Below are 27050 nucleotides of genomic sequence, written 5' to 3'. Positions count from 1 at the left end.
TCCCTGCTTTTGACTGGAGCTTAGTGCAAGTGACCTACTGAAATGGGTGCCGGGGGCAGGAAAACGGTGTCCAGCCCCTCCTTCCGAAGCCCAGGCTTAAAAACTGAAATCAGTAAATGAGCTCCATGCAGCAAACGGAGGGGGGAGAGAAAATGCCCCCGTCAGCCAAGCAATCCTATTCCCGGCATCTTAGAGAGGATTTTGGCTAACACCTGCAGTTCTGTCGCCATTAAATATTTATTCGTCGATGGCGAGAGTGGGGTTGGCGTTTTATTCTTCCCCGTGTTGAAACTAGGCCAGGCTGGGATTTAAAGAAGCAAGTGCCTACGTGCTTCCATTACCTTGCAGGATGTGGTACCTGCTTTGAGCGAGATGCAGGATTTGCGCTCTGTTTCACCGAACCTCCTCCTTAGACCTCTGTCGGCAGGAGCAAGGGCAGCAGGCAGAGGAGAGACATCCTAACCTCAATTATCCGGGAGGAAGCCCCGTTGAATTCAATAGGACTCGCTTTTACGGAGACACGGCTGAGGTTGTGCTGTCAATCAGAGAACCCACAGGGCCATGGGCAGCCGTGCCCGGACCCGGGCACCGAGGGGGTCATATTCTGCTGTGGGTGCTGTATAGGAAGGAGAGGCACACCTTTTCTTGGTATACCTTACATAGCGCCAACTGGTGTCATTAACTGTAACTGCACTTACATTACAGCTGCTACATTGCGCTAGATCGATGCCTGTCTGGGTTCAGGCCTAGATTTGGGGCTGAATCAGCCTTGATTGCCCTGATGGACGACCTTTATAGAGGGAAGGGCAGGGGGAGGGCAACATTGTTCCTTCTGCTCAGTCTCTCAGCACCTTTTGATACTATCAACCATGGTATCTTTCTGGAACGACTGCAAAATGACCGACTGAGAGCCAGTGTGGTATAGTGGTTAAGAGTGGTGGACTCGTAATCTGGTGAACTGGGTTCGATTCCCTGCTCCTCCACATGCAGCTGCTGGGTGACCTTGGGCTAGTCACACTTCTTTGAAGTCTCTCAGCCCCACTCACCTTACAGAGTGTTTGTTGTGGGGGAGGAAGGGAAAGGAGAATGTTAGCCGCTTTGAGACTCCTTCGGGTAGTGATAAAGCGGGATATCAAATCCAAACTCTATCAAATCCAAAATGGGTGTCCATAGCACACACTGCAGTGGCTCTATTCCTACCTGTGGGATCAGGTCCAGAGTGTAACCCTGGAGGAGTTCTCATTGGCCCCTGATTTGGGGTGCTGCAGGGCACTCCTTTGTCCCCAAGGCTATCCAACATTAAGGGCAGCCATAAATGCTTTCATTAGTTCTTTTTCAAAGCTTGTCATTCTTTGTACAACTGAGCTGAATATTTCGGAAAATGTCCCCCCTTTTTTCTGCTTTGCAGCAGCAGATCCTTTTGCTACTCCTCCGGGCAGATGCCAGGCGCCATTTTTATTTCCCATAAATCACCTTCCCAATTCCCCGTTCTCTGCCCTGAGTGTGCGAAAAGAACTCGGCAATCCCAGAGGAAGAATGCAAATAACGTCAAGGCGCAGCTGAACAGCAAGCCCTGACGGACAGCTATTCAAAGCCTTCAGACTGCAAGATGCCATTTGCATTTTGCATGCATGAAAATTGCATGAAGCGCAATTGCAAAATCTATGGAGCCTTTTTGCATATTTGCAAGGGACACAGTTGCCGCTCTGCTGAGTCGTTTCCCCCTTTCTACTTTGATCTTATTGCAGAAGATCTTCTTGCATCCAGATGTGAAATCTAAATCTGAGAGCTCTCATCTTCCCACACTTCACACCTGGACCTTGAGGCAGAGTCCTGCTCCACCTGAAACAGTTTTAATCTTTATTTTCAAGTCCATCCCATTTCTGACCAGGAGAAGTTCTGCCTTATCCAGATATAGCCTCAGTTTGTTAAGTCCAGGTGCAGCCCTGAGAATAGCCACAGCTTCCTCAAAGTAGAATGAAAAGAATAAAGAGAGGTAGCATGTTATCCATATGGTGGTGACAATGCAGCTCAAATCTCTCCGAATAACTCCATGGGGACATTAAACAGTGGGGTGGGCAAGTTGTGTCCCTGTGGGGCACCGGAATCCAGAATGTCAAGCAGGATCCCTCCACATGCTGGAACTGCCCTCAGGGGAGGACAGGAACTCTTCTCAGCTGTGGCTCATCTTCATGATGCATCATTCCTCTGTCCTCATTTTCCCTCCTTTGCCCATTCTCTGCTGAAATACAGATTGCAAATGCCTTTCAGCAGGGCAGGCACCAAGGTGCTGGGATAAGCAATAAGCCATTCATGGTTCATGTAGAACCAGTGCGCCGGTTTCCTTCTGGTGGGAAGCAATGTAAAAGCAGAAAGTGACTTCCTGTCTCCAAGTCGCCTCTTCCTGCTACTCCCTTCCATTCACAGCAGCCAAAGGGCTTTTTCCCACTAGGGATGAGCTGGTCTGTTGATTTCTCTCTGTTTCCCATATTTCCCATCTTCAATTCCTTTCTCCAAATTTCCACACCAGTTTGCAATTTTTGAAAAATTCCTTGTGAAAATTTGTTCAGCGTCTTAGTGTGAACTTCTAATATCTGTGCACAATTTTGCCTAATCTACACATTTTTGCAAAGCTCTTTTCCTTAACTTAATGCATTTTTGTGCGATCTTTTCACCAGCATATGAATCTTATGCACTGCAGCATATGCATTTTTATACACTAAACATGGCTAGGGAACCGCATTGTAAAATTCAGAGAAGTGTGAATTTTGCAAGAAGAACATGGTTTGGTTCATGTTTTGTTTTGCAAAGTGTGAATTGGGTGGGTTTGCCTTTAAATGTGGACTGAATTGAATTTGTCCCTCGTTGCACTATGTCCCGTGATGTTTTCCTTACAAGAGTGTACCCTTGTGCAGCAAAAATGGAGCCATGTAAAGAGACATCTTGCCCAAGCCAGTCTTGGCTTCCCAAAGGCTGGTCTGAACTGTTGTCCAGGAGGCCATCACCTAAGCAAGATCATGCCTGAAGCAATGTCAAGTCACTCCCTGTGTTTGTGGGGGGCTGAACAACATCCTCTGACTCCCACCCAACCCACACATCAGAAAAGCTCCTTTACCTTCTTTTGATGTAGCAGCCAGGGGGCTGGTGCTTATTTTGCTGCTCAGGGAGGAGAAGGAAGAGAAAAATATATATGTATATCCTGCACAGCTTCCCAACGCCAGCTGATTGCAGGCACAATATAATCCCAGGCCAGAGTTTTCCCACTCACCAGAATCCCAAGTATTATCTGCTTGAGAAAGCTTCTGGAACAGCCTTCCTCCCGGCGCCCCCAAAATCTGCCCCCACTGGCAAGTTAGAGATCTGAGCAGCAGCTGTTCAGCTCCTCTCTTCCACCCCCTGGAATTCCCTCTCCAACCTCCTCAACATCCTCCATTCATTTGAAACGGCCGCTGGGGAAGACCTGAGCAGTAAGGCAGGTAGACGCCACGAAAGGTAGAGACAGGCTCCCTTTCATATCTGCGTGCTTGAGCTAAGAAGAGATGTCAAGCCAGGAAAAAAGAGGGTATTTTAGGCCAGTGATGTCATCACATATGATGCTGAGCTTTTGCCTGCCCGAACCGCTTTGTGCGCCTCTTTTCAGTAATCGCTCCAACAACCCTGCAAAGCCGTTCAGCATTATTCTCCCCTTTATTGCAGATTATGATGAGAGGTGGTGGCTTATGTTGTTTCTTCTTTTAGTCATTATTTCACCGTTAACAAAGCAGAAGCACGTGTGAAGGCATTTAAACAAACAAGCAAACAAACCAGAACCAGTGTCAGAATAAAATCAGAAGAACTGAAACTAGGAGCAAGCCACAATAGGATAGCAATCATTCCAGGGAGATGTCTCCCAGCTGCTGCTCCCTAAAGGAAAAGGAGTGGTGCTCACCCAGTTTCCCTGGGGTGGCTGTACCCGAAATGGGGCACAGGAACTGGAAAGGTCCTGCCACTACCCACTTCCCCTCTGGAACTCAGAGCAAATGTGGTGTAGTGGTTAAGAGCGGTAGACTCGTAATCTGGGGAACCGGGTTCACTTCCCCGCTCCCCCACATGCAGCTGCTGGGTGACCTTGGGCTAGTCACACTTCTCTGAAGTCTCTCAGCCCCACTCACCTCACAGAGTGTTTGTTGTGGGGGAGGAAGGGAAAGGAGATTGTTAGCTGCTTTGAGACTCCTTCGGGTAGTGATAAAGCAGGATATCAAAGCCAAACTCCTCCTCCTCCTCCTCCTCCTCTTCTTCTTCTTCCACCAGTCATCTCTGCAGACTGAGAGGTTTGTGCAGAGCTAGGCAGCCCTTCAGGTGCCCTGGCTGGTCCCAGATCAGATCCTCACCTGCAGGGCCACTGCTGAGTTCATGGTAAGTGGCAGGTGGGAATGAGGATTCTGATGGGCTCCTCTGATTTTGCAGCACGGCCATTATCCTGCTCTAATTCTCCCTCATCTCGTTGGCAAGAAAATCCCTCACCTGAGTTTTAAGTCAGCTTCTCCCAGCATGGTGCCTTCTAGGTGTTTGGACTACAGCTCCCATTGTCCCCTGCCAGCACCCCTCTGCAGTCCTAACTGGGGCTGATGGGAGTTGCAATCCAAAACTTATGGAGAGCAGAGGCTGGATGATTTGTGTCTCCTCATTATAAGTGGGTGCATCCTTCTTGGAGAGGGCAGTGGCTTCAACCCACCCATCTAAATTTTCTTAAGGTGCTGCTCTACCCCCACCAAGAGCATAGGCTCTTTTGTCCTTCCCCGACTCTTCCCTCTGGGAGGTGTCAAGGCAAGGATTTAAAAACCAACAGATGTTGTTTCCTTTTGTCTTGGGAGGAAAGAAAATGCTAGGCTCAGATATTTTCCAGCGCTTTGCATGTGAATAAGCCCGTTAAGAAAGTTAATGTCAACATTAATCCAGGCCCCAAAATTCCTAATTTGCATCAAGATGATAGCAAGCATATAAATTGTCCTGGCCCAGGGGGGGAAGCTGCCAGCAGCCTAGGGGAAGACCCCTAGTGGACCTCAGGTCTTTCTCCAGCCTCCTTGTTTGGAAATCAGCTGGAGGAAGTAATATCCAGAGGGGTTAGGCAGGTTGCTCTTCCAGAGTCAAATCAACAAAGAGTCATTAAGGCAGGGACAAATTTATGATGGCATAATAAGCTTTTATGGACTAGATTCCTTTGTTTGCTGGTGTTACTGTGACTCAGCTTTTGAAGCAATGCATATGGAACCCACCTTAATGTAAATAAAAAGGCTCAAGATGAATTCATGAGTCTTGTAAGTGGGCAGAGCCACTGTTGAGTGGCTCATACTGTCAGGAACCTCTGGCCAAAGTCCTTTGTCTTGTAAGTTAAGCCCATGGTTTTGGGTCCTAACCTCTGAAGCAACAGGAAACAAATTTGCCCCACTGTCTAAGGGGCAGTTCTTTAAATATTTCAAGATGACTCCTATACCTTTTAAGTGCCTCTTCTCCTGGTGATAATACCCCAACTGCTTCCACCTTTCATCACAGGGGGTTATAGTCACTGCTAGCCTTACTAAGAGTAGACCCATTGAACTTGATAGACAAAACTAAATAGGTCCATTAATTTCAGTCAGTCTAGTCTGAGTAGGACTTAGTTGGAGTCAACTGTTACAAGAATTCTAAGGTCTCAAATCTAGAATAAATGTTCATAAATGCACAAGGCAAACACATACATAAGTATATAAACCACGTGTCTGAAATGGTACAGGGGAGCAATCCTGAAGCCATTTTGGCACTCCCAAATTGACCTCAAATATTTCTCTGCAAGGAGGAAGGAAATGGGGAAATCTTTCCAATTTTCTTTGGACTGTGGGGGCTAACCCTGCAAATACAGTCTGGCAAGTATCTGTTAAGCAACACTCTCAAATTTCTGCTGGAGACCGCCTCCTTCTGTGATGTATGCATGATGCTTGGGGGGGGGTCTTGGGCTACAGGTTGGGCAATTTCAAAAGCTTGTGCACAATTGTTCTGGGTCTCTCTTACCTCCTTGCCAGGAGGGGAGGGAACTCTATTGCAACAGAAAAATAAAGATCTGCCTTGCTTTCTATGGATCTTGCCTCCACCCATTCATGTCTGACCTATCATGGACTTAGCGGACTCAGTCCCTTGGGGAGTTGGGCGGCAAAAGCCAAACCCCCTATTTTTTTCTATAATACAACCCAGGAGCTCCACGCCCCTCACCCTTGCCATGCTTCTCTGAGGTGGTACCCAGTGTACCAATTGGGGTCTCACCAAAGGAGACTAGAGCAGTGCTGTTACTTCTCTGGTCACTATACTTTCCTTGACACAACCTAGAATTGCAGTAGCCTTTTTAGCCACCCCCTAGCACTGCTGACTAATGCTTAGCATGGGGTGCGCTAAAACCACAAGGTCCTTTTTGAAGGCACTGCTGTCGCCACTGCTGTCAATCTGATTGATCAACACATAAATGCCATTTAGCTTCTCCACCCAACATGGTGTCATCTGAGAATTCTATGAGCATCCCCCTCCACTCCTTTCAGGCCCAGGGCAGAAGCATGAAGCTTCCACCTTGTCACTTGCCACCAGGTGGATGAGGAGCCATTGGTGAGAACGCTTGGGTACCGTCCATTGCTGGAAACTGCAGAAGGGGAGATTGCTCTTGTGCTTGAATCCTGCTTACTGGTTTCCCACAAGCATCTGGTCAGCCACTGTGAGAACAGGATGCTGGAATAGATGGACCACCAGCCTGATCCATCAGGGCTCTTCTTATGTTCTTATGTCCATCCAGCAGCTGCAAATCCACCAAGCAGCAGAATTGTCTAGATAGGAGGGACAAGCCACAAGCTGTAACCTGGATGTCCAGCACTTGCGGGCTTCCTCAGAGGCATGGCGTCCATTGGAAACTGTATTCAACAAGATGGGACCACCATGACAGTTCTGGGCTTCATCCAATCACCTGTTTCTGCACTATGCAATCAGGCACAGGCGAATGGAGTTTTTCTGGGTTACCTGCCTGCTTGGAGAGGGGAATGTTTGCTCAGCAAAAGGGCTATCCCATTGCACATTGGACTACATTCCTCTTCCCCCGGCTTGCTAAAAGACTTCAGGTAGCTGTTTATTCCTCTGTGTTACCTGCTCCTTCTCAGATGCTTCTTTGGATTCTGTGGATGCCAGAAGCCTAAAGGAACCTTTGATCTGCGCTCAGCCTCCCTTACATCCTCCCAACTTCAAACGCTCCCTTGTTAAACTTTAATCAGCCCTCCATTCCGCTCTGGGTTCGGCACTTACCGCTCCATTTCTGGGTTATCTCAGCTGTTAGCAGGCACTCGGCTCCTCAAGGAGCTGAATGGTCGAATGAAAAGGAGGATTTGCCAGTCTTTGATGATGGGAGTCTTCAAGTCATGGAAGTCGACAGGCCCTCCGTGTGGTGGAGGTTGGGCCTGGGAAAGGAGGCTGGTGGCATCTAGTCCTGATCCTCTAGGGCCAGTGGCTTGAACTGGAAATCCATTTCATCCTTCCTCCATCCCTTCACAGTCCTGGCACTCATTAGCCTGCCTACAGAGATGGTCTCTCAGTGGAGAATCAGATCCAGCATAGCGCTGCAGACTCCAGCACAAGGAGGGTATCCCTGACCACTGGGAGAGGGGGACTGATGGGAGTTGAGAGCCCAGCAGCACCAGGTCGTGTTGGTTAGATTAGACTTATTACTAAATTGCTAAAAAGGTGATTTACTTTCATGAGGGAAGCATGCAACTGCAGAGTCAACTGTTATTGTTGTTTGCTATAAAGCATGCATTCATTCACTAACTTCACACGAGCATCTCAAAGTGATCTAAAATAAAAATTGCAACAACAAAAAACAACCCCAGCAGTTATATTTAAGAAACAAAACAAAACCCAAGCCATCCAAAATAGACACGTGGCAAAAGATCCCTTTATCCAACTGGGAAATCCTATCAGAATGAAAATGCCTTTGATTGTTTCCAGGAAGCACAGGCAGTGTGTGCTTGTTGTATCCCAATGGGAATTCTGTTCTGCAGAACAGGGGCAGTCACTCTAAAGGCCCTGCTCTGGGTTATCATGAAGGAGGCTTCAGCGATCTTTGGCACTTGTAGGAAAGACTCTCCCTCAGGGTGCACCAATTTCCTGGGTATTATATAAGGGATAAGGCTGTCTCTCAAGTAACCTGGTCACCTGAACTGTATAGGGACTAAGTTGTTAGCACCAAAGCCTTGAACTTGGCCCAGTAGCAAATCGGCAGCCAGGGCAAATCTCTCAAGCAAGTTTGCCCCCACAAGCAACCTAGCCACCACAATCTGCACCAGCTGTATGCTCTGGTCCAACCTCAAGGGTAGCCCCGCATAGAGTGCATTGCAGTGATCCAGCCATAGGTTAAAGGGGGCTTGCTATCCTCCCAAGGGCTAAGGAGCCACTGGGAGGGAAAGCCCTGACAGCCCCTTAAGCTCTCAGGTGACTCTGGCCTCTGCTTGAGAGACCTATCTTCCCTAATACAGCTAGTAGGAGCCAATGGGAGCTGTCCAGGGTCCTATTCTGTCTTGCTCTGCCTTGTCATGGATGGGGTGGTGCAGGCATGAGGCTCTGGTCTTCATTAGCATGTCATTTGCAAGCCCCAGTTGGAGGGACAGGGTGCTTAATAGAAAGGAGGTCTGCCCACTATCTCCTTTGAGTGGAGGTGGGAAGCTTTAGATCCAGTGACTCAATGGAAAATCCAGATGCAAAGGCAGCCGAGTATTAATAGATGGATGGATATCAGATGCTTGTTGCTTCCAACACACACTCCCAAGTCCAGCAAGGAGCCACTGCTGCATGGGAAGACTTCCTACATTGCAGGGGATGAACTAGATTACCCTTGTGGTCCCTTCCAACTCTACAGTTCTGTGGTTCTTTAATGGCCACATCATGGCTGGGACATAGAAGCTGCTTCAGAGGGACAACTGGCAAAGTCCCTTTGACTTTCTGTTCCTTGGCTGAACTTCTAGCTCCAAGTTTTTAATTATTATGGTTATTATTTCTCTCCGCTTAGCAATGTCTTGGTTTCTTTTATAATAATAATAATAATAATAATAATAATAATAATAATAATAATAATAATAAAGATTAACACCACTAATGAAGCCGCCGAGCCTTCAGCTTGCGACTGATAAGAGGTGGAAGTGTCTGAATTGAAAAGGCAAATTTTCCAGTGGCGCCTGCTGTTGATATAAACCTTGAGAGCTCTCGGTGAATGTCAGCCCGGCTTTGAAATTAAAATATCTCCTGTTTTGTTGCATCTATTGTTCCATCGCAACCTCGAGTTAGCTGGGGAAGGAAGGGAAAGAGCCACTTGGGGGCTTGCGGTATAATACTGGCATTTCTAAGTGGTGGAAGGGATGGGAGAGTTGCAAATGGAGCTCCATCTGTCTGAAAGGGGGGGAGGCGGTGTTCTGCTCCAAATGGAGAAATGCCACAGCTGCATCCTGGGAGCTACACTAGGCAGGGCAAAGGCCGGCCAGCCCTAGAGAAGCAGCCCAGTGGGGCATGATCTAAGGCAGGCATGGGGGGCAGCAGGTATTTGGCAACCAGGTAAGAACATAAGAGGACCCTTTCTGAGTCCCATCTAGTATAGCCAAGAGAGACTTGAGAAGCCCAGAGCCAGGACATGGAGGTGACAGGTTCCCTCCTTACTGTTTGTTCCCAGGTGATATTCAGAGACATTCACCCTCTCAACATGGGGCAGTTAAGCTGCTATGGCTAACTACAGTGGACAGCCCTGTTCTTTTTCTTCTTTTCCCTTTGCCCCTCACACTCAGTCCATTATCAGGCTATCTCCATTTCCCTTCAGCTTTGACACTGCCGAACTGAGCCCCTTTCTCGCTTTCCCCTCAGGAAAAGTATCTGGTTGCTGCCCAGGGTCATCTCTTGCCTTGACTACTGCTGTCTTTGGCCTTCCGTAGCCTTGCAGTAGTCTTCTTGTGTCCACTCTACACCCTGCTGCCCAAATCAGCCCCCTGGTCGTCTCAGCCATAAATCCTTGCCCTGGCTATCTCCCTGCTCCCAGGTGCTGCACAAGCATCTCTGCTTCTGTTGCCTTGTGCCCCCTGCCCATTCTTCCCTACCCATACTTCCCTGCCTGTGATCCACACTTGCCTACTACTCTCAATGGTTCAAATTCTCCTGCCCTTTCAAATCTTCCCACCCTTCTTCCCTGATAGCTGAAACTGCCAGCCAGAACTCCCTCTGCATGGCCCTTCAAATTCCTGCTTTAAACTCATCTTTGGCCCAAGCCTCTTGTCCTCAGGCCCAAGGCGTCCCACAGGAACTCAGCCTCACTGCATGTAACTGCAGCCATTGCATATTGTCTCATTTCCCCTCTCCACCCTCCCCGCCACATAATCCCACTTCCTTTGTCTCTCTCTTGGGACTCTTTTTCAGTTGTAAGACTTTTGGGGAAGGGACCTGTGCAGGCAGTCAACATCAGAGGTTGGCTTCATCAAAAAAGACTCAAGATGTTCTCCACTTTTGGTCACAGGCAAGAAGCTGGGGAGGGATGAGATGCCACCCAATATTGTCTGGGGGCGGGGGGCGGGACTGAAACTCTGCAACTGCATAGGGAGTCTGGTTATTCTTTTTATCAGAAAATTATTTCCCTGAAACATTTTGGCTCAGCCTCATCAGCGTTCAGTGGAGTTCCTTTCCTCCACAAAAGTTGTGTTTATTGCTGCTCGACTCACGCACATTGCAAAGTCAAACCCATAGAAAGTGTTTTGCTGCAGGCTCCCTGGGAACGATGCACAGCATTATCTAGGAGCAGCTTGCACTGGAGCGATTCCTTATGCAAATTCGGTGGAGGGGCCCCAAAGAGATTAATGAGACCTTTTTCAATTAGCGCACAGGGAGAAAAGGCAAAGAGTTCCCATTGTCATCTTATCTCCTGGGTTCTTTATCCAGGTGAAGAATGAAAGTCAGTTCTGTGCTAGGGGGCGGAGGGCGGGGGCGTTTTTGCACTAGGTGGAGGGGCCACGGGAGTCTGCATGGCCTTGGTGGTCCCTGTGAGCTGCCAGGCTGGTGGAGGGGCATCAGGTGTGGTCAGCATCAAGGGTCTGCTAGGAAAGACCACCACACTCCAGACCACCAACGTGAGGTTTCAACGACAGGGCAGACTTCTCTGCTCAGGCAGAAATTGCTGTCTGATGAAATGGCATTTGGGTTGCTAAGTCGACCCCCAGTTTTACTAGCTTCTTATGGGCTGAAGTGGGGAAGGGAGAAGCTGGGGCACAAGAGATCCTAATAAGGGGGCAGAGAGGCACCTATGGCACTGTCTGTGCTGTCTGTGGGTTGAAGCAGCCCAGGAGGACTGAGCTCTGAGTAGTGAAAGCCTAACAACAGCAACAGCACACTCCAGTTATAGACTGAATCGGGGCAGCAGCTCTGAGCACCATCAGAGAAAACTCTTTTTTTATGACTTTCTTTCAAAATCCTTAAAAAGTCTACTACAGTGGTACCTCAGGTTAAGTACTTAATTCGTTCCGGAGGTCCGTTCTTAACCTGAAACTGTTCTTAACCTGGAGCATCACTTTAGCTAATGGGGCCTCCTGCCGCTGCCACGCCGCCAGAGCACGATTTCTGTTCTCATCCTGAAGCAAAGTTCTTAACCCGAGGTACTATTTCTTGGTTAGTGGAGTCTGTAACCTGAAGCGTATGTAACCCGAGGTACCACTGTACAGTGGAACCTCAGTTTCCGAGCATCTCGGAAGTTGAACGTTTCGGCTTTTGAAAGCCAAAAACCCAGAAGTAAATGCTTCCATTTTCAAATGTTTTTTGGGAGCCAAACATGCCACATGGCTTCCATATTGGGTTTTCCAGGTGTAAATGCTTCCAGAAATGCAGATTTCGGTTTTTGAATGTTTCGGAAGTCGGAACGGGTCTTCCATAATGGATTACATTCGGAAACTGAGGTTCCACTGTATAATGTTATGCTACACCTTATTATTTTCAACCACCCCTCAAAGCTGCGTCTATTTTTTAAAGAAGCAGGAGGAAGCTCGGGGACCCCAGGAAATCCCAGACACCATCTCCCTAAACTCTGAGAAACACCCCAGTCCAAATGTGTTCTTTGCTGCAGTCCTCCTCCCCACCCCCTTGCCTCTGTTTTCTTGATGAGGACAAAAAAACATTCTTCCCCAAAGCCTACAGATAACTACAGACTTCAGCATCATCTATAAATAAAGAGGGTGACCATCCCCTGCTCCCTTCTGCCTCAGTGTGTCCTTCAGGGCCCTGCACTGGGTTTGTTTGTTTTTAGTCAGTCCCACAGAGATTAAGAAAGAAGGCAAACTTCTACTGAGGTCTGTTTGGAGGCCACCTGAAAATTCTGCCCCTGTGTAAGAAACGTTTGAACAATGCTGCCTGGAAAGGCATCTGAGTAGGGTAGGCAGCCCAAAACTCTCCCTATAAGGCGAAGGAAGAACTGTCTTTGAATTATTCTCTCCTTTGGAGAGTCAGTCTTTATGAATGCTTTTAGGGACTATTGATTGACTGACTGTTGTGTCGTTGATTATCCTGGTACGTTGTTCCCACCTTCTGTTCTTTTATAAGAAATATGGGGTATGCATTTTAAAAATAAGAAAAGCAAGCCTTGTCATGCCACTCCCACCCCATGGCTGAATCAGAAGACCCATCTTGGGACCTGACCCGCCTCTCTGATGTCCTTTTCCCGTCTCTGAAAATGAGTGGCATGTCCCCTTGTTGGCATCTAAAGGAGGAGAAGCTTCTGAGCTGTCTTGGCTTTCGCACAAGGATGCAGATTTGCTGCCTTGTCCTGCGGGGAGGTTGTGGCAGGGAAGGGGGGGAGCTCATGTCATCTGGGATGCTCAGATGGTGTTAGTGAGCAGGTATTGCCACAAATGGGGCTTGCGATGTGAAGGAAGCTTCCAGGTTATCAGCAAATGCCAGGAGTGACTGGAGGGAGCGTGGAGATAAAGAAGGATTAAGGAGGCAGCTAACAAGAAGGCAGAACTCTGATTTCCTAATCCGAGCCCTGCCCTGCAGCAGCTCTCTAACCCCTTAGTCATAAAATGTACAGCACCCTCCTCACTCCAGTGATTAGGCTTCCTTTTGTCCTACAAAGGTATTAAAAAGGAGCGCACGCCGCTCCCATTTTCTTGAAAACAAATGCGGGCAATTCTGTGATTACCACGGAGGCGGCATAAACATCGCCCTGGAAAGCTGTCGTTGCTGGCAGCTCCAGGGAGAGGCGGGCTCACCTGAAACCCAGGCTGGGAGGAGAACAGCTCGATTTCTGGGACGAGGAGAGAAAAGATGGGCTGGGATTTGCTCCTCCTGCTCTGTCATGGTGCTTTTGTTAGCCAAACACGTGATCAGTTGCTCTGGAGTAGCTCTGGAGCGACAGGGCGCCTGCTCTGCAGGGAGAAGGTCCCAGGTCCAAGTGTCACTGTTTTCCAAGGACAGTCCCGGATTTACAGAAGCCGTCTTGGTTTTTTATTTGATCCCAGAATGTCCCACTTAGGACATCCATGTTTTCATGGGTGAAATGTTGGAGGGAATGGTTGTGGTTGTTGTTTAGTCGTTTAGTCGTGTCCGACTCTTCGTAACCCCATGGACCAGAGCACGCCAGGCACTCCTGTCTTCCACTGCCTCCTGCAGTTTAGTCAAACTCATGCTAGTAGCTTCGAGAACACTGTCCAACCATCTCGTCCTCTGTCGTCCTCTTCTCCTTGTGCCCTCCATCTTTCCCAACATCAGGGTCTTTTCCAGGGAGTCTTCTCTTCTCTGAGGTGGCCAAAGTATTGGAGCCTCAGCTTCAGGATCTGCCCTTCCAGTGAGCACTCAGGGCTGATTTCCTTAAGAATGGAGAGATTTGATCTTCTTGCAGTCCATGGGACTCTCAAGAGTCTCCTCCAGCACCATAATTCAAAAGCATTAATTCTTCGGCATTCAGCCTTCTTTATGGTCCAGTTCTCACTTCCATACATGTCTACTGGGAAAACCATAGCTTTAACTATACGGACCTTTGTTGGCAAGGTGATGTCTCTGCTTTTTAAGATGCTGTCTAGGTTTGTCATTGCTTTTCTCCCAAGAAGCAGGCGTCTTTTAATTTCGTTTAATTTCGTGACTGCTTAGGGAATGATAGGACACCCCTATTTTCACTGAAGAAATGTTGGCGGGTATGCAGTACTGGACTAGATGGAGCAAGGATCTGAGTCAGTATAAGGCAGCTTTTTATGTGTCCTCCCTCCAATGTGCAGGATGGTTCCAGGATGGAATGTGGATCTTGGCTGTAGCAAAATGCAGCTCTTAAGGTGATACAAATATTCTTTATTTGTGTAGCCAAAGCCGTTTTGAAAAACAAGATACACAAGACAAAATAAAACACATTACACAGGTAAGATAATTATTTAAACCAGGCATTCCATCAGATAGGAGTTTGCTCTCCTGAAGAAATTGGCTTATCATCACTACAGACTTTTCTCCTTAAAACTGCCACTCCAAAAGATGAATCCGGATATCTTTTCAGAAGTGTAAAAGGGCCTGTTCCTCAGTAAAAAATTAATCAAGTACCCAATCCATCTCTCCGCTGAGAGATTTTAAATCTTTGAGCAAGGCTGCTCTTAAGTCCTCGCAGATTGCAAGCAAGGAGGCACATCTTAAGGCAGATGACCCCACATGGACAGAGACTCTTCGTACAGAATCAGGCAATAGCGTCCTTCAACTATAGCAGACTGCATAGGTGGTACTTTCAGAGCCGCAAAAGCATTTCTCCATTTGGCGTTTGTAATACTGGTGTCATAGTGCTGTCAAGGAGTCCGAATGGGTAGTTTGGCATACCAAGGGGCATATTCAGACAAACAGGCAGAAGTACAATCAGCACAAAAAAATCATGTTTCAGAATACGAAATTTTATGTGGCAAGATGCCATCTCAAATTCTGACGAGTTCAAAGTGTCCAAAGAGTGCCCATACATATCAATAACTTGTAGTATTTCCTGATTCCAGGATGGAATTGCTCCATTTATTAAGACTCAGAATTTTCCTGAAAGCAGAAAATATTAAAATGGGCCCTATCCCGTTTTTAATTTCAACCAGTAGATGGTGATAATAAGGGTCCTGAAACAAATGGGTGCTGTGCAAACATTTGAGACAGAAGGCAGCTATTCACAGGGTAGATTCTCCTAATCAATTTTATAATAACAGTGATTATTTTTTAGCTCCCTGAAGAAGTCTACTTAATGTAATGGAAAGGTTCTGTTGGTGTGAGCACAGGCCCAGTTTCCCAGCTCTGTTTCTATTCTTTGGTTACCCACAAAAGAGGCTGGCGGCGCTATTTTCTTCCTTCTTTTCTCAATAAATTTCTCTCCTACTAGATCTCCATTGATGGTTGACTGGAGAACCTTCCCTGCCTAACGGTCTTGGAGTTGAAATTCTCAGGGGTGAGGTAGCACCCAGGAACTTATGCCTGTCCCTTGCCACTGGCCGCTGCCCCCCCCCCAAGCCGCTGCTGCTTCCATGCCAGCAGCTGTCAAATCCCCTGGCCTTGGCATGGTTATTTATTCATGCCTTGCTAAGATGCCCTCATGTCCTGGCGACTCTTGCTCTCTGTTTTATGTTTCTTATTTCAAAACTTAGGGGGGAAGCACTTTGCTTGCTCTGGGGCCTGGGGAGAAAGTTCCTCCTTAATGTGGGAAATAAAATGGGTTGGTGGAACAAACAATGGCTGATTTACTCCCCTAATTTCCACAGCCGAAAGAGAGCCTAGCGCATGCGCCTTCCTGCCGGTGCCTGTGCCAGGAGGTCCACAGCACCATTACAAGCTATTATTACTTTCTGGATAATGTATACATTTTCACTATCACCCAGCCCCTTGCTCCTTCATTTTTCATAAGAAGTGGCACGAGATTAATGACGCAGCCGCAGAAGAAACGTAACGCCACGCCAGCTTGATTTATTGACCACTTAGCATTGATGAAGCTGCAACCACGACTCAAACAGCTGTTGCCATTGCATTTCTCTTTATCAAAGGGAACAGCTTTTTGCATTTTTAACCAGGTCTCGAGCTGGTTTCTGCTTATCGTGCACAACCAAGCTAAAGGGGAAGAAGACAAAAGTGGAGCCAAATATCTTCTTTGTGTCAGGAACTACCAGGTTTAGAAAAACAGAAGTGTGCTGCCTTGCCAGAGTTGAGCCTTGGTAAATGTAAAGGTGCCTCTGAGCTTGTAGCTTAAAGTGCAGCCCCGACGGTGCCTTGGCAAGCGAAAGCAGCTTTGGCTCTGTCACCAACAGCTGATGGGCAGTCAAGCCCAAGTCTTGGGTGCTTTAAGCACCACACAGGGCTCTTTGCAAGACCAGCATGGGCACTTTGAAGTCTCCAAGTCAGGACGTCAAAGCACCCAATCACCTAATGCCATTGTGATGCCAGGTGATTGAATGGTGGGTCAAATCTGGTCAGCTGGGATCTGATAGGAATCTGGCCCACAACACTAAAAAGGTTCCCCACCTCCTCACCCCATATCCTCCCACTCCCAGTGAATAATGCCACTCCTCCCAGGCAGTTCCTGCCAGTAGCAAACACCAGGCTGCATCAGGCAGAGAGCAGGACTTCGACTCACCCTGTGGCTCAGCCTGCCCCCTTGGTGCCCCAACTCTTGTGCAATGGGAACCTCTTGCTCTCCTTGCCCCTGAGGTGTAACTCCTGGAGGACCAGAGGGTGTGCTGCACAGGAAGCTCAGTGTGACCAAGAGACAGTCGCCAGACAGGCAGGTGCTGACATTTGGGTGCCTCCACCAGCGACTGAAAGCACCCCCTCTTCACCCTGGATTTTCCTGGCCACTAGTAGTACCATCTTCTGGCACCTATGGTTGTAATGGATGTTTTGTTGATACGGATTTTAATCTTATATTTTGTGTTTTTATGCTCTTGGCCTCTCTTTCAAAGGAATGGCGATACACTTTAATACATATATAGCTGATATGCCGCCATTTTGCCAGGGGCCACAGAATGCTTGCTCTGCGTCTATGAGTGATCAGTCTCTCAGTGCGACGACAGCAGATCACACTCTAAAACTCCCTGTCCATTGACTCCCGGTGGCTGGTACCTTCTCTGTGCTGTTTCTAAAGGTAAAGGGTAAAGGGACCCCTGACCATTAGGTCCATTCGTGGCTGACTCTGGGGTTGCGGCGCTCTTCATACTTTATTGGCCAAGGGAGCCGACAGCTTCCGGGTCATGTGACAAGCATGACTAAGCCGCTTCTGGCGAACCAGAGCAGCGCACGGAAACGCCGTTTACCTTCCTGCCAAAGCGGTACCTATTTATCTACTTGCACTTTGACGTGCTTTTGAACTGCTAGGTTGGCAGGAGCAGGGACCGAGCAACGGGAGCTCACCCCGTTGTGGGGATTCAAACCACCAACCTTCTGATCGGCAAGTCCTAGGCTCTGTGGTTTAACCCACAGCGTCTCCCGCGTCCCTGTGCTGTTTCTAGCACCTGCTAAAAAGTTTTTTATGTTTAGGAAAGACTTCCCAGACATGTAATTTTATTACGTATGCTTGTTTTTTAAATTCTGTTGACTTCCTCTGTGCTTTTGGATAATTTAATTATGTGTATTTATTTTTTTACAGTTTGTTGATTTGATCCTCATTTTTATGCTCCGTTATGTGAACGGTTTAGAGGGTCATCTTTTTTGATTAGGCGGGTCGATAAATCCCTTTAAATAAATAGATAAAATTAATCCTTTGTTTTATGCATGGCTCTTAAAGTGCTTTCAGACCTGCCTCGAATCCTCAGCATGCATTTCCAAAGGGCTCTGGCCTCCAACTCAACTGCTGTTTGTTTGCCCTGCTGTGTCTCATGGACAAATGGCAGGTGCCATGAAATGCAATGTGCAGGAGTTTATTAAATTTTCAATGCAAGCAGCATCACCTGGCTGCTTATTATGGGGAGTGGGGTCCACCTTCCCCTCCCCGGTGGTGGTCCTAAGGAAAATCTCTCCTCTGAAACTCTAGTGCTTGCTTACTTGAGCCGTGTTCTCCCCCTGGGTCAATGAGAGCATGTGCACAGACACACTTCCCAAGCATGAGCAGATTGCGTTGCGACACTGCTAGCCACACAATGCTCTGCCTCCACAGTGATGCTTCTGAATACCAGTTACTGGAAACCACAGGAAGAGAGAGGGCTCTTGTGCTCGTGTTCTGCTCCCTGGTTTCCCACAGGCATCTGGTTGGCCTCCATGAGAACAGGATGCTGGACCAGATGGGCCATTGGTCTGGTCCAGCAAGATATTCTGATGTTCTTGTGTCCCAAGAACTCCTAGGTTACTCCTAAGGTAACTGGGAACAGAGGTGCTGCCTCAGCAGTGACTACATAACTTTATGACCACTGTGTGGGAATGTTCAGGGATGCAGGAGAGGGTATATTGATTGATTATACCCTTATCCAACTTGTGCTAACAAGTTCCCAATATCAGCAGAGTAAAACATTCCCCTTTATTTAAGTTTGCAACGGCAGCGTGTGCTCAGGCTTGCTTAAGCCTCTATAATAATCACTCTGGTAATTTCCCCTTATTCTCCCTTAAAATAGAAGACACGACACAGTCCTTTACAAAAGTATAAAAAGAGTTTACTCACATTCTGTTCACATCAGATCCCAGAAGGCAGACTTAAACTTAGTGAAGTAATATACATTTGGATTCTATCTTATAAGAAGATAGTCCCTTTCTCCTCTCTTGGCTGGGAGCCAAGAGGGCATCTTTAGCTTAGCAGATGTTGCTTGTTCGATGGAAGAGAGGCAAGAGAGCAAGAGAGTAAGAGAGAGATGGCTGCCCCTGCCCTGTGCTTTTATCATTACCTGCACAGGTGAGGCCACACCCACCTCTAGTCACATGCAGAGGAAGTCTGTCCCAGGAAGTTTACCTGCTGGCTGGACAAACATCCCTCCCCATGTCTAAACATGTACACTCTAGGAATGTTGTAATTGACTGCTCCTGTGTTTCACATCCCACACACTGCTCCTTAGCAATTGTTGTTATACTTTTCTTATGAAGCATTTCTGTGTCCTTCTGCTGTGCTGAAGAAGAATTCTACGGAACAGTGGGTATATCCGGAATCACTGTTCACAACGTCTGTTTGCGAACTACTTCGGCAGCATTGGACGCCATAAACAAAGCTTTACAGCCTGTTTTTACCAGATAAGAATCTGATGCATTGCTTCTTTCAGAGACTTGCATAGTCTTCTAAGACTTTCAGAGACTTATAAGACTTATGTTTATTTGGTTTTCTGTTTTCAAGAGAATCCACTAAGAGTACATATTTTGTGACTTTCAGAGATTCATAAGTTTTCTGTTTGTGTGATTTCCTATATTTCATATTATATAAAGAGTGTACAGTGGTACCTTGGGTTACATACGCTTCAGGTTACATACACTTCAGGTTACAGACTCCGCTAACCCAGAAATAGTGCTTCAGGTTAAGAACTTTGCTTCAGGATGAGAACAGAAGTCGTGCTCCGGCGGCGCGGCAGCAGCGGGAGGCCCCATTAGCTAAAGTGGTGCTTCAGGTTAAGAACAGTTTCAGGTTAAGAACGGACCTCTGGAACGAATTAAGTACTTAACCTGAGGTACCACTGTATATTGATATCGTATCATTGTATTTGGTCATCGTGTTGCCTTGGATATTACTCAGTATGACGGTGGCAGGTGTGGGAGGGGGTGAGGGTGGTTGACAAGGGAGCAGAGCTTTAACTGAAAGAGAGGGGTTGACATGCAGTGTTGGAAGCGGCAGAAATCCAAACCGGCAGTTCAATTTTCTGCAGAAGTATTCCGCTCAAGAGTGGGTAGGGAAACTGAACTTACCCAGTGACTCTTGCCTGTCTGAAGCCTCTCTATCTGGGCTGGCATTTAGCAGTCAGAGCTGCTCCCAAGAAGGAGATGTTATATAGCTTGATATTTAACTAACATCCGTAGTGAGTTCTATTTTTTAAAAAACTGCACTCTGCTCCAGGCCCTCAGCATCAGGTAAATAAAGAGTTCAAAGAGGATGGGGCTTGCTTTGATTGGGCACCGTGGCGCCATTTATGAAGTTAGCCTAGGTCATCAAGGTGGGGTGAGCGAAGGACTCTGCATGATGAGGAAGGCGGGAGGATGCATTTCAGCGATCGTAAAAGCCGATTGGGGTGAGCCGTTCTGCAGCCTCCTTGAAATACCTGCATCCAGGGCAGTATTAATTCACAATAACAGGACAATAAATATGATACATTTCTAATAACTCCCATTATAGTAAAACGAATGGAAGTGAGAAAGGAGATGAGGAGCTCTCTTTGCCTTTGGGAACTTTCGCGATTGCTTTTTCTAAACGCTGGGTTAGTGATTGCCTCCCCCCCACGAGCATTGGGTTGATTTGCTCACTTTATGGGTCTGTTAGGAGAGGCAAAATTCCCACCAGATGCCCTTCCAAAGCCCTTCAAATAAGGGCTGGATGAAAACTACAGAGGATAAACATCCTTGAAACTGAGGATCGGGAGAGGCAGCACGTCTCTTCCTGAAGCTGTGCCAGCAGCTTCGAGGGTCCAGATTTAAAGGTCCTCTTCTCCTCCAGCTTAAGACACCCATAGGTACCACTTCCCCTTCCTCAAGCAAGCTGAATTGCCTGTGGCTGCCATACACCGCCTTCCCCCTCTGGATGCATGGCTGGAGGCTCTGCTGATTGCTGGACCTGCTGTCCTCCTCTACTGATTGAAAGGTCAAGAGGTTGTTTCTCCTCTTTGGATCAAGATTGGGGGGGGGGCAATAATTGCCCTATAACCTTGGGAGTTGGTGGATATTTTTAAGTAGAGGCTGGATGGCCATCTGTCATGGATACTTTAGCTGAGATTCCTGCATTGCAGGAGGTTGGACCAAATGATCCGCAGGGGCCCCTTCCAACTCTACAGTTCTAGGATTCTATGAATCTGGAAGCTCAGCATCTACAGTGTGTCCAGCTGTGTCCAGCCTGAGTGCATTGCAGGGTGCATTAAGTGCCCCACCTGCACCTTCACATCTGATTGCAAGCACACTTGTGGCAGAAGAGGCCTCTACCTCCCCACTTGGATATTTCACATCTAAAGCCTCTGCCTGGAAAGGGGATTGAGCCATGAGGAGTTCAAACCACCTTCTCACAAGGCATCCCAAAGTGGGCATCTGAGGCCAGTTGCTGGAAGCACATGGAGGGTCCTGCTCTGGGGGCCAAGCAAGCTTATAGAGGGGAATCATAGAACCATAGAACTGTCGAGCTAAAAGGGACCTGGAGGGTCATCCAGTCCAACCCCCTGCAGTGCAGGAATCGCAGCTAAAGAATGGAGCCACACAAACTCGGTTTGTGAAGGAGAGTCCACCACCTTCCAAGGAGGTCTCGTCCACTGGCAAACAGCTCTCACCATCAAAAAGTTCTTTCTAATGCTTCCCGGTCCTCCTGGCCATTCTGCAGGCTGCATCCAATTGACTAGGGCAGGAGTGTTCACAGAGGGCTGGATCAGGCCCCTCTCCTTGTCCTGAATTGAGAGTTGAATCACACCACCCAAATGCACGTTGAAGACACCCTCCTTCGGGGCAGGGAGATGAAGTGATTTGTTTTCTAATTGCTTGCCTTCGATGTCCTCTTCCCCCATCTGGGTGGAGAAGCAACCCCAGAGTGTGCTTTTCCTTGATAGCTTCTGTGGGGAAGAAGGCTGAAGCCCTCTCAGTTCCTGCCTGTGCCCCCACTCACTTGCGGCTTTCCCCACCACCCTGCCTCAGTTTTGCCCCCTTGGCAGTTTCCCTGCTGTCCTTGGTCTCAGCCTATAGTTCAGGCCCCCGGTGTGTGTTTAAACCATCTGAAGGACAAGCAATTAATTGCCTGGCGGCATCTTTTTCATTAGTGAAGAAATGCTCGTTAGTGTGGGAGCTGATTTGATGGTCTGCTACCTTCCACCAGCAGCAAAGCGACTCCCTTTTGGCAAGGGTCGGGGTGGAGGGGGGGAGCTGCTTGGTGCAGACACAGACCCCCCCATCCCCCTCCCAAGCCCTGCTCCAGCAACATTAATGAAACATTAGAGTTTTAATTACACCATTATCCTATTTATTTTTATAAATAATTCCAGAGCAGTCATTAAAGTTTGTGGAATTTAGGAGCAAATGACTTCAGGGAGAGGAATCAAGTTTTCAATCTCGTTGTTGTCTGTCGTGGGGGTTCTTTCCTGGTTGCCTTGTTGTTCTTAAGATTATTCATTTATCCACCATCCAAGTGGAAGAAGTTTCTTTGTTGGAAAGTTTGCTGCGGCGGGACCAGACTTTCTGTGGTTGCTGCCAGCTCTCTGGCCCCCAGTTCTAGGAGTATACTGAGGTACTGCAAATGTCTGAGGTTGCCAGTCTTCCTGTTCTCTTCTCCCCTGTGGGCTAGGGGTGCTGGGTGGCTGCTCAGACACATCATCATCATCATCATCATCATCATTATCATCATCATTTATCATTTATACCCCACCCATCTGGCTGGGTTTCCCCAGCCACTCTGGGCTGCTTCCAACACAATATTAAAATACGGTAATGCATCAAACATTAAAAGCTTCCCTAAACAGGGCTGCCTTCAGATGTAGTCTAAAAGTCTGGTAGTTTTTCTTCTCCTTGACATCTGGTGGGAGGGCATTCCACAGGGCGGGTGCCACTACCGAGAAGGCCCTCTGCCTGGTTCCCTGTAACTTGGCTTCTCACAGTGAGAGAACCGCCAGAAGGCCCTCGGCGCTGGACCTCAGTGTCCGGGTAGAACAATGGGGGTGGAGACGCTCCTTCAGGTATACTGGACCGAGGCCGTTTAGGGCTTTAAAGGTCAGCACCAACACTTTGAATTGTGCCCGGATTCTGCAACCGGAAAAGCTGAGCATGACCAACCCTGCCTGGAATATACAAACGGAGCCCATTTGCAGAATTCCTCTTATTTCTCTTCCCATGCATAACTCATCCTGCCATTTCCCCTGTTTTACATAATTCAGAGCCAGAAACTACCTTCCACCTGCCCACCCCACCAGCTTCTGAGATTTCAGTGGCCATTGCCCTTTTCACACCCTCAGGCTTAAAAAAACCAAAACTTTCCTTTGGCTTCACCTTACAAGGGAAGAGCCTGTCAAAATGCCTCTCACGCCATGTTCAGTCACTGCCTTTTGAAAATGTCCAGCCTCTCTAGAACAGGTTTGTCACATATGAATGAAGTCACCTTGGTTACAATGGTAAAACCTGGATTCTTCCTTTGTGCAATCTATATATTTTAAAACAAAGATGAATGAAACTTGGATTGCTATGAATAAGCTGTTTGCCACTTGCCCTCTCTTATATTTAAACATATTGGGCCCCACCTAGTCTGTGTCAGGCAGGGATCCCCCTAGGGGAAAACATCACCTCTTTCCCACCACCGCACCCATGGGTGCCCTTACAGACTGCCCACCCCCTTGCCTAGAGGTGGGCAGGTAATGACTGTGCATTGGGCCCAGTTGTGGTCCTTACCCCCCTTGGTCATGTCCTCTGACCTCTTTCCAGTGCCAGGTGAAAACTTTTTTGTTTTGTTTTACTGAGTCCTTGAATCTGCTGCTCTTTATATTGCAGCCTGCTTTTTCATACTGTTGCTTTATCATTTGTTTCTTGAGGGAAAGGGGCACAAACTGCCCTGCAAGGATACACAGCCCTTGCAATTGCAGGAAGTCCTGAGCTCAGAGGAAAGGGGTAGACGTCCCTTTCTGGGGCTCCCATTTGCATCCCGGGACCAAACTACTCTCACAGGTGCAATAAATTATTGCCACCTGGCTTGAAGCCAAGCACCATCAGCTGGAGATGCCTTCTGTGGGTCCACTGGTTCCTTGGGGTTCTTTGGGGCAGAAGCCCAAGGAACTTTCCAAACAGGCAGCAAAGTTCTTAATATGGAGCCCAAAGCCTGGGATAGAGCCAAGCCCAGAGTAAGCCTTGAAGCAACGGATAGGCTTTGTCAGGAGAATCAGGAGGGAGCAGCCTCTGGAACAGACAGGATGCAAGGTTCGATTGACAGTGGTTTGGGGATGAGAAAAGGGAACTCAGGGCTGGGGAGCAAATCCATGCCCCATTTGCATTTTAACACGAACCTCCTGCTCCCAGTTTCCAAACAGATACACCAACTGACACACAACCATCCTTCGGCAACCTCGTTGAATGTTGCAAGGCAGCACAGATATGCAGATACCCCAAAGTAGCATAGAAAACTACCATATGTTAGGGGGTGTTCTTGCAAAAGTGTATATATATTCGCCAAAATGCATGCATGAGGAGAAAGGAGTACAAGACGGCACATAAGTTTGTGTGCATACGTAAATTTGTGTGCGTGACTTCTTTCCTAAGAATAGTTTGCGAATTAATGCAGAAATGGGGGAAATGGAACTGAAGTGGTTTTGTGATTTAATGTTGTTCGCTTTCGTTGCAAACCTCCTTTTGAGCTTTTATCAACCAGAAGGTATCATCATCTACTACAGTGGCTTTCAACCAGTGTGCTGTGACACCCTGGGGTGCCTTGAATGATGGTCAGGGATGCCATAGACAACACTGGCCTCTGTCCCTCTTTCCTTCCCTTGCTCCTCTGATGCCCTCTCACCAGTGGCGTAGCGTGGGGGGTGCAGGGGGGGCCGGCCGCACTGGGCGCAACATCTGGGGGTTAGGGTTAGGGGCCGCAAATCCACGGGTTAGGGGGCGCAAATCCACGGGTTAGGGGGCGCAAATCCATGGGTTAGGGGGCGCAAATTACTTGCCTTGCCCCGGGTGCTGACAACCCACGCTACGCCACTGCCTCTCACATCTCTGCCTCCCAAAGGCTTGCACAGCTGTTTGTTGCAGCAGCCCTGACTACAAGCTGCCCAGGTGAATGGTGCCTCTGGGGCTGGCCAGGGGGTGCTGGTTGCCAGGAGCTGAGGCTGCCTTGGAGTAAGCAAGCAAGCAAGCAAGCAAGCAAGCAAGCAAGCAGGCAAGGGAGCCCAGCCAGCCAGTCTGCCAGCCCTTGCTGTTGGGAATGGACAGACAAGTCCCTGGCCCCTGTGGGGCAGTGTGAGGAGGCATCTCTCTTTGGGGTGGGGGTGGGCAGCTCAGAGACCAGTAGCGGCAGCAGCGGCTGTCCAGAGGACTCCCAAGGAAAAGGTAGAGGAGGCTGAGGGGACACTCAACAAGGGAAGATGTTTGAAAAGGGGTGAGAGGCTGCCAGCTCTGCAGGCATAACTGGGCTCCTGAGCCCTGCAGGGGTGCTGCAGAAAGAATGTAGTTGGTCAAGGGAGTCATGGACTCAAAAAGGTTGAAGAACTCTGATCTGCTGTATATTTCAGGAAGCGGTTTGACTGCTCACTCTGTATTTGGACACTTCTTAAGAATTTAAGGTTACCATATTTTTTTCAAAGAATCCAGGGACACTTTTTTTTTTTTTTAGAAAAGAGAAACAAAAGGTTATTTAAAAAAGTTGTTGTTTTTAAAAAGAAGTAATATCTTCTCTTCTGTGGGCAGTCGGCCGGGTGGCTGGGCGTTCTCGCTCCCAGCTCGATTCGGGTTGCGGGGGAGTCTGCGGTTCCCCCAGCTGACGTGCCAGGCATCCCCGGTTCCCCCTTGGCAGTGGCAGCAGCAGTCTCAGCAGCCCGGAGCCAGCCTGATAGTGCAGTTGGCTCTGGCTGGCTTCAGGAGCTGCTCGCTGCCATGGTGCCTGCCATTTTGCCTCACCAGAAGTCCCCATATGATGTGTCTTGTGCCATTGAACCAATCACACAACATTCATTCCCTACTAATAAATCTACAACACTTAATATATAAATCCGGGGACATTAAATGAAATCCGGGGACATTCCAGGGAAGGATTTTGTCTGACAGATTTGTAAATCCGGGGACTGTCCCCGGGAAATGGGGACATCTGGTAACCATACTTAGATACTGTGACCAAATTTTATATGATAGTTCCCGAGATCAAGGAGCAGTTCTCATCTATGTTTGGATACCATTGGGCGCCATTTTGAATTAAGATGGTGGACTTTTAGCTTCTCATAACGGCACCGATTTCAACCGCTGGCTTCAAAACTGTGCTGATTGGTTTATTTATTTTGCTTTTATGGGGGGCCAGGCCTTAGAATTCCCTGGAGGATGCCAGGTATGATTTTGCTAAGAAATAATGATGCTAATAGGTCTTTTAGAATAAATTGGCGGTGGTGATGACAATGTGCGTTCTCTACCACTCTTCCTGCAGAACCCGGACATTGTGCTGGTCCACTACTTGAATGTACCCGCCATCGAGGACTGTGGAAAGCCCTGTGGCCCCATCCTGTGCTCCATCAACACCGACAAGAAGGAGTGGGCGAAATGGACGAAAGAGGAGCTGATAGGCCAGCTGAAGCCAATGTGTGAGTAGGGCCTGCTGCACTTGGGGCCCCAGAAGCAGGAGGGCCCTGTGGGGTTTTGTTTGTTTGTTTGTTTGTTTTGTTCTTTGGTTGTTTGTTTTTTGCTGAGTGGGGACAGGGGACGCCCCCCCCCCCGGGCATGCATAAGGTAACTGATGCATTCTGCATACCCTTCAGTCGCAAACAATGCACCTTGCAGAATTTGCAGGAGGAGGATTATGGCTCATAGAATTGTAGAGTTGGAAGGTACCACAAGGGTCATCTAGTCCACCCCCTGCAGTGCATGAATCTTTTGCCCAGTGTGGGGCTCGAACCCACGACCCTGAGATTAAGAGTCTTCTGCTCTACTGACTGCTGGCTGCCGTCCCATTAGACACCTATTTCAATTTCAGCAGTGCAAGGGGTACAGGAAGGAGATGAGATAGACTCATAGAATTGCAGAGTGGGAAGGGACGCCCAGTGGGGTCACCCAGTCCTGCAATGCAGAATTCACAACTAAAGAATCCCTGGCAGATGGCCATCCAACCTCTGTTTAAAAACCTCCAATGAAGGAGTCAGTCCCACCGTCAAACAGCTCTTACTGTCAGAAAGTTCTTCCTAATGTTTAGGACTGTCTTGCCATTTGGACCCATTGACTTGGGTCTTCCCCTC

The 27050-nt window shown here is 48.1% G+C and overlaps 1 protein-coding gene across 4 annotated transcripts in view; it reads left to right on the top strand.

Annotated features, from left to right (window-relative positions):
• Positions 1-27050, top strand: part of CAMTA1 (calmodulin binding transcription activator 1) — a 701783-nt gene that overhangs the window by 607366 nt on the left and 67367 nt on the right. For all 4 annotated transcript variants that reach the window (XM_083628408.1, XM_083628407.1, XM_083628410.1 and 1 more), the window contains exon 6: positions 26249-26402. In XM_083628408.1, the coding sequence (XP_083484534.1) occupies positions 26249-26402 (154 nt within the window). The remainder of the gene's footprint in view (positions 1-26248; positions 26403-27050) is intronic.

This window comes from Podarcis filfolensis (genome assembly GCF_964270895.1).
Source record: "Podarcis filfolensis genome assembly, chromosome: 8".
Lineage (NCBI taxonomy): Eukaryota > Metazoa > Chordata > Lepidosauria > Squamata > Lacertidae > Podarcis > Podarcis filfolensis.
Note: the sequence above shows the minus strand (reverse complement) of the source record. Positions and strands in the feature narration are given on the sequence as shown.